At 32.1% G+C, this 8,331-nt stretch overlaps 1 protein-coding gene across 3 annotated transcripts in view; it reads left to right on the forward strand.

The window, feature by feature from the left end:
- Positions 1-8,130, forward strand: part of LOC128557162 (uncharacterized) — a 40,594-nt gene extending 32,464 nt beyond the window's left edge. For all 3 annotated transcript variants that reach the window (XM_053544037.1, XM_053544038.1, XM_053544039.1), the window contains exons 4-8: positions 1,793-1,939; positions 2,844-3,050; positions 4,316-4,450; positions 4,912-4,974; positions 5,511-8,130. In XM_053544037.1, coding sequence (XP_053400012.1) covers positions 1,793-1,939; positions 2,844-3,050; positions 4,316-4,450; positions 4,912-4,974; positions 5,511-5,651 — 693 coding nt within the window. In that variant the 3' untranslated portion in view covers positions 5,652-8,130. The remainder of the gene's footprint in view (positions 1-1,792; positions 1,940-2,843; positions 3,051-4,315; positions 4,451-4,911; positions 4,975-5,510) is intronic.
- Positions 8,131-8,331: the final 201 nt, after the last annotated feature.

Genomic DNA, 8,331 nt, shown 5'->3' on the forward strand with positions numbered 1-8,331 from the left:
TTCGTCTTTATTACAAGACTTTGGGTTCTCTGTGCTTTCAAAAACGTCAGCGTTAAGGGGGCAAAATGCCACAGTCAGCCATTTCAAACATTCGCGGCTTGTTTACATTTACATTTGGAATATACATGATACATGAAAGGTTATAAACGGTTCAACGAAGTAGGTCTGCGGTCGGCTTTTTGTGGGGGACATCTTCTCATTTTGAGATATTAAAAGAACTCAAGAATTCAGCTGTGATCGATAGGAATTTAATGCCTAACCCCCCTTAAGCATCGATTTTTAATGCAGTTTTCGAAATTTTAGACTTTTTATTTTTTGAAAATGCGATTTGAAAATGACGCACGTGCGTATTTGCGTATGCCTAGTTACGCGCCTGCTAGGGGAATAATTTGAACACATGTGGTAGAGATCTATTTGATGATGCTACATATCAAATATCAAAGCCCTAGGCCCGGTGGTTTTGGATAAACACATTTTTAAATTTGTTCCCTATATAAATTTAAATATACAATGTGACCCCGGGGCGGGGTCATATTTATCCCTAGGGGGATAATTTGAACACTCTTAGTAGAGTATCACTAGACCATGTTAAATTGCAAAATATCAAGGCCTGAAGACTTGTAGTTTTAGACAAGAAGATTTTCAACGTTTTTCCTATATAAGTCTATATAATCTATATGACCCAAGGGCGGGGTCCATATTTGACCCTAGGGAAATAATTTGATCTAATTTGGTAGAGGACTAATAGATGAGGATACATACCAAATATCAAAGCCCTTCCTACCTTAGGTTTAGACAAGACGGTTTTTAAAGTTTTTCCTTTGGGTTGCCATGGCACCCAGAGGTCTACATGGATTTCAATTATATGGCCAATTTGGATAGAGAGCTACCCAAAGATAATTTCTGTGAAGTTTAGTGTAAATTTGTCCGGTGCTTTTGAAAAAGAATATCTTTAAAATTTACAATATAGCCATATGGGGAAAATAAGATCCGCCTACTGGCGGTCATATTTTTACCCAAACAAAATGGCTTATGCAATTCTGGTTGGTAGAAGGTCAACTAAATATTTTATTATTTTGTACAGTGTTAACTAGCTTTTCCTTTGATTAGACCTTGTGACCTAGTTTTTCACCATACATAACCCAGATTCAAACTAGACCTTAAAATCATCAAGATAAACATTCTGACTAAGTTTCATGAAGATACAATCATAAATGTGGCCTCTACTGTGTTAACAAGCTTTTCTTTTGATTTGACCTTGTGACCTAGTTTTTGATCCCAGATAACCCAATATCAAATTCCTCCCAGAATTTATTGAGAGTAACATTCTGACTAAGTTTCATTAAGATTGGACCAAAATTGTGACCTTAAGAGTGTTAACAATTTTTTCCTTTGATTTAACTTGGTGAGGTGACCTAGTTTTGACCCCCAGATCACCCAATATCAAACCAGTCCAACATTTTATTGAGGGTAACATTCTGACCAAGTTTCATTAAGATTAAGCTAAAATTATGACCTCTAGAGTGTTAACAAGCTTTTCCTTTGATTAGACCTGGTGACCTAGTTTTCAATCCAAGATGATCCAATTTCAAAGTCGTCCAAGATTTTATTGTGGATGACACGCTGACAAAGTTTCATTAAGATCAGGCCAAAATTGTGACCTCTAGTGTGTTAACAGTCAAATTGTTGACGACGAACGGACGGACGACGGACGTGCTCAGGTGAGCTAAAAAGTTAACATTACATTATTAGTTCTTAAAGCATTTAGATTAAGCAGATAATTCCATTTTAGATGCTGGAGGTTCGGACGAGAATTCACCATTCTGCTACGTACCTGCTAAACAAAGACGAAACACGAAAATATTTGAAAGTCATGACAGATCTGCTGGAAGCATTTGACGAGCCTGAATGTAAAACTGCCGTTAAGCAAATACGAGAGGCAAATCATTTATTTGTATTTTTGTTGATGACAGAATGTAGTTTTCATCATCCGCCACAAAAAGATATCACTCCCGCATATTTTATACCTACTGTTCATTTTGCAGCAGCGTTCATTCTTTTAACTGTAACAGCAAGAAACATTATAATCGATTTGATATTAGGGATACATTGTTTAACATTTGAAATGGTACAAAAGATAATTGCGTGACAATGGAATTTAGTTCATTCACGTTTTTATTTTTTCAATGGCAATATCCGCTTATCATTCAAAAATACTAAAGCAACAAAAAGAAAGGTCGATGATTACAAATCATAACATACTGATACCAGTGATTGTGTAAGCCATCAAATTAAGTCCGTGTTTGGAAATATTTTTGAACATTTAGTAGATGTGTAAGTTTTTTATTCGTATTTGTGTCCTAGCGTTTACTTATGTAATCAAACGCTAAAAGAATTTATTCTATCTAACGATATTTCAATGTCTGCACTTGTTAAGCAAATATGCGCAAAGAAAACGTGACGTACATTTATGACGGAACGCGGAAATACATATGATAACGTGCCATAGGCATACATGATCAGTCAATTGAATGGCAGTGTTAATAAAGTCTTTGGGAATATAGCTATGAGTGTCCTAAGCATTTTATAATTGGTCTATTCAACACATTGGCCAAACAATAACTGATTTTTACATAAATGTGTTTGTGAAACTTGACAAGATAATATTCTAAACTATTTCATAGGTATAAATAAGGTATGTTAACATGGCAAGCATAGGTTAGGATCATCAATGTTAGATGTTAAAATACAAACAAAATACAAATCTTAATATCTAACATGATCGGGATATTTCCCGATTTTTACATCTAAATTCGTTTTGATTAATTGCCATATAATTATAGATGGAAGATCAACTTATTATGATGGTGTCTGTGCCTGATGAAACTTTCAAAAAAATGGCAGAAAATGCTCTTGATTTACAAAAGAATTTTCTTCATACGGCAATAGACTACAACAAAAATAAAGGACTCACAACTGATGATTTGGAAGTAAAACTGGACGAAACAGATATGGCAAGAAAAACGATGACAGGAAGTCCATCGCGATTTGTAAGATTTATAATGTCACTATGTTATAAATCAAATTACTCGTATCTTTGAAAATCTTGTATAATGTTAGCATACTATTGTGCAACAATTTATAATCACTTTTTAATATTTAAAACATTGAGAAATTTGTATTGATCATAATAGTTACATCGTACATTGTGGTGAAGGTGCAGTCAATTTAAGCAATGATTGTCTTTCAAATATTATACTACATTGCTACTAAAGATCTTACTTGATAACATATAAACACATTTCAGACGTACAAACATGGAAAAGGATTTAAATCTAGAAGATAATGTTTTTACCATTGCATGTATATGCACTTTAAAAGAAATTCACTTCACAAGGTAGTTCTATATTATCTGAAATTTTTACTATATTTCAAAATCATGTTATTGCTTAAGCTACTGATATTTAATGTTGATAGTTTCTATACCAACTTACATATAATTAAATTAAACTGTGGATAGTAGTATCTGTCTGCAGTACCTATTTCAGTCACGCAAATATGATATTATATTTAAGCACGATATAACGAACTTAAGTATTTGCTTTAGTATATTTCTTATTATTATACTTCATTTTTTATAAAATTCAGAATTGTTGTGTTTTGATATATGAAAAAGTCAGCATTGAAGGGCAAAAACAAGCATTTAAAATAACAAACTTAGCTAAGCAATTACTGAAGTTTTTTTCCTGAAATTGGGGCCTGACCATCCAGCAAGGTTTTGAAAATGAAATCTTAGGGAAAATCAGACTTTTGTGGAGACTTACGACAAGAATTTATTCTAAATTGTTGATTTCAATGAAACACATACTTGTCACATTCGTCAGGCAAATATAAGTGTTGTCTATCATATTGAGAATGAAATGTTTAGGTTATTTTGATTGACTTCATATTCAAGAGATCCGTATTTTGGAATCATTTCACGTGTAAAAATCTAAGTAACATAATGTAAATTCATCATAAATTTAAGATTCATAGAATGATAGTTCATTTTCAAATGCCGACTCCATGTTTTATTCTGTGTTATCCGCACTTACAATGTTACGTTATTGCTGCTGTTTTACCAAACCGTAATGATAATAATACGGTTTCATGAAATTATATCACATGTTCAGCCATATAATACCCATCATGAGTTTTCCAAATTATTAACTGTTAGGCAGGTAGATTATTACATGATTTAATGTATGTACTAAATGAACAGTATTACAACAGATGTTCGTTTAATGCCATTATGATATTTTATTACCTTTGACAGGGACTTAAATCTCGAAGAGAATACAAGAATGAGAATCAAGAGTATAGAGAGAAGTTGGAACAAATGAAAAGTCTTGCTTCGAAGATGGAGGAACTTAAAACATTGTCATCAAAGTTCAAAGATCAAATACAAAAGGTTCTGTTATACTTCATATTATTATAAAATTTAGCAAAAATTCACAATTTATTACTGTGTTTTTTATATACTACTTTTAAAGTTTTTGGTATTTTATGATTTAATTGAAATTTCCATATAGTTTAATTAACCATAAAAAATATAACATAAATAAATGTAAGTCTGTAAAATATGTTGTCTCCGATGAATTTGTTGCAAAAACAACATGCCTTCTTGATGAGTAGATGTGAATACTAATAATGCTTCATTACTATTTCTTATACAATGTATGCGTCAAAAAGCATAAAGAGTAACACGATGACCTCTTTAATTCGTCTTGACTGGTAACTCTTCAAATGCAAACAAATTATATCAGATCCGAAACACATTTATATATTTCTTCGTTTGTTTCGAATGAAAACAAACCTCAAGAACGCATTTTAAGTTAAAAGATGAAATATGTACTATTATTTCGTTAATAGATAGATGAAGAAACAACACCAGAAGAAGCAGGATGTAGTGAGAATCTTGTAGATCTTTTGTTGGTAAAGTAAACCAGCAGTTTTTTAGCATAATTATATACATGTACCTATTTTACCTATTTGATTGATAGACGCAAATCCAGGCAAAAACGTGAGGATGAAATATGATGTTAAAATTTAGTGTTCTATTGCCTGCTATATTTCACTTTTTTAACTGTTCGCAGTATGGGTAATTCGTTATAAAATTTATATGTGGCAAAACAATATATATTAACATTGTTATACTTCTATGCAAATCCGATCGAAAACTTATGCGTAGCTAGCTGTCAGTAAATATCTGAATAGATTTTAGATTGCACTGTGAAGATTTTTACGTCATTTAGTGAGAACACATATTTCTAAGTCACTTGAAATATTGCTTAAAATTATTTAGGACGACCAAATATATTCTTACAGTTTCTGATTATTTCAATAAAGCCTAATCTTAGAGTGTCCGTTTTGAGTGTTGAAGGTACGGAGTTCTATCCCTGGACGCGTCATTCTAAACAATTTATTTTATATTATTTACAAATAATCTTAAGAGATTTTATGTATTTCAGAAAAGGGTATCTTCTATAAGCAATCAAGATGCAAAGGAAATTCTTGTCAGTTTATGCAAAAGTATTCCGAAAGAAATGCAATGTATGAAGATGGACAGCACAAACAGCTGTGTTTGCGGAAAGTGCACATGTCGTAAATAAAATGTTGAGAAGTATGAACCAGTTGCCAGGCAGGACTAGTTCCAAACTGTTTTGTATGACATCAGACATTTAATTATTGGAATTATATTAATCGGATAATTATGCTTTATGTCTTGGAGTAGTCATGTTTGATTTAAATCTTTATGATGATATCTCGCCTGTATCTTAATTTTCTTCAATTTATCTGTCATTACATTTAAATCAAATACTTGCATAAAACTTTCCAAGTATTTGGCAACACGAAGACGAAATCAAGGCTAATTCAACAAATATCTTTATTTTACTATCATTATTGACTGAATGTCTAGACTATTTTGTTGAATTGTACTTTCGATGATAGTTACTTGCACACTCAGCAAAGCTTTTTTTATAGATTTTGTGAGTTTCAGTCCGTTATATTTTTCTTTTCAGAGAAAATGTAGCACAATTCTTATGAAAGAAACACAGGCATGCGTATATTGAAATATTGTCTGATATTTAGTTTAAGACATGTTTTATGAAAGCTGTTGAGCCAAGCAAGTAAACAAAAGAGAATACAAAAGTCCTTTGGAAATATACAATATTCTAAATTGACTATTAACATTTATTTAAATACGTTAGTAAACTTTCTCCAATCAGAGTTAAATTCTGTATATTTGTATTTTGAAACGATTTATATTTTTTTTTCATTTTTGTATTCTGTTAAGCAGAAACTGTCGTGCTTAAAAACAAGTATGTGGGGTTAGGATTAACAGCAGTTGATAGTATTAAAGAAATGATCGGTCATGATAGTATTTTGAACTGGTTAAACGAAAATATGACTGTAATTTGTTTTGTTTTAAGATAATATAATTTTAATTATGTGCATCTATTCCAAAATGTAAGCATGGTAGCAGCTTTAGACTTTATATTAGATTTTCTTTTACTAAAGTGATTAAGACTAGACATGGTTAAAGTATTTTGTCTTGACAGTTTTATATTGAGAACGTCACTCCCAATGCACTTATGTCCGAGAGGCATTCAATAAATTCTATTAGCTATAGCCTTTGTTAAAACGTTCTCGAAACTATTGCAGGTGATTGGGGATTTGTGTTAAATGTAACACTAGTAAACATGCGAGATTTCAAGAAATGACAAATACTCGCGATGTATATTCTTTCAACTGCTATGGGCGGCGGTTACCGTCAAAAGTAGTAAATATACAACCCATTCATTAACGAGCCAGTCAGTGCAGTGCATTTTAACACCGTCTTGTCTAAAATTTTATCCTCTCCAGTAATTTTTCGTTCAATGCGTTGTATTAAGATACCATTTAATACAAAACTTCATTCCATCTATTTTAACATGAAACGATAATTTAAAACCGTTGTTGCGATGCATAAAAATCTGAAACCGTCTAAAAAGTTATGGTGCCATGCAGCCCAGTGTAAAAAACGTTTGACGCAACATGAGTTCATGCAGGGTAAAATGAAATGATTCGTTAAAACTAGATACCATCTAATATGCATATTGGAACCACGTTGTTTAATACAAAGCGGTAAGAACATGCTGCCATGCAGTGCAATGTAAAACCGTCCGACAAATTATGGCGCCATGCAGTCCATTGCAAAGACGTTCGACGCAACCCGAGCTCATGCAGTGTAAACTGAGATGAGACATTATAGTCAGGTGGTTTTAGTGACAAAAGTGCTCTAGAAATCATTTTATGAGGGCTGGCATGTTAATGCCCGAAGACAACGTACTTGTTGAAGCTTGAACCTTACCGGTTACATTGATAGCTGTCTCTAAAAAATATAACGATGTTTTATGTAAATTAGAGTGGTCAAAAGGTCATGCTATGAAATTCTGATTTTGCAACTTTTTTTTATGTAGCTTTTATTTCAATAATCATGTACTGGCAATTTTTCTGGAAAAATGTACCCAAATGTATTATGAAACTATTTTTAGTAACTTAGAATTGATGCAAAGCTAAAACAGAACATGACACATAGAAACAATGTCTGAAATTACGGTCAAAGGTCGTGCACTTTATCTATTTACGTCGAGACAAAGTCATCTATAGATACTACTAACATGTTATCCAAAAGGGATAAATGGAATTCATTCAAACTTCATACAAAGAGAGATTTTCTCACCTTGACCATTTTTTATTAAATCTATTTAATATGTGTAGTTGATAATCGGCAGTTAGAATTCCGATAGACTTATTGTACACGGTTGTCACAGTGTATTCTCAAATATTTTCAACCGAAAGAAAAAGAAGTTCTTCTACTAGTATACCAGTAAAAAAGCAGTGAGGATTGCAATTTATGTGAGTTGTGTAAATTAGAATTACGAGAAATACACAGTGAAACACCCGGCTGCAAATGTAGGAAGTACAACATTTTATCCCCAGATATACGTGAACATTTAAAAGAATTTTATTGCTTTTATATTTCAATACAATATGCAATAAATTTCAATATGTATATACCAGATATAATAAAGTCATATGTACGCAGTTTGTGTTGTTGGATAATCACAGAAATGTAACTTAAGTAAGTTGGATACTCTCCAAAATGCCGGTAATGTTGTTGGATTTTGATGATATTTTCAGACAAATTTTCGCCACCTATGTAAAATGGCGAAAAATACACACGCCAAAATAAAACCACTACATTTTGGGTTAAAAGGGCGAAAATTTGCCGACACAAAAATATCC

This window comes from Mercenaria mercenaria, chromosome 5 (assembly GCF_021730395.1).
Source record: "Mercenaria mercenaria strain notata chromosome 5, MADL_Memer_1, whole genome shotgun sequence".
Classification (NCBI taxonomy): domain Eukaryota; kingdom Metazoa; phylum Mollusca; class Bivalvia; order Venerida; family Veneridae; genus Mercenaria; species Mercenaria mercenaria.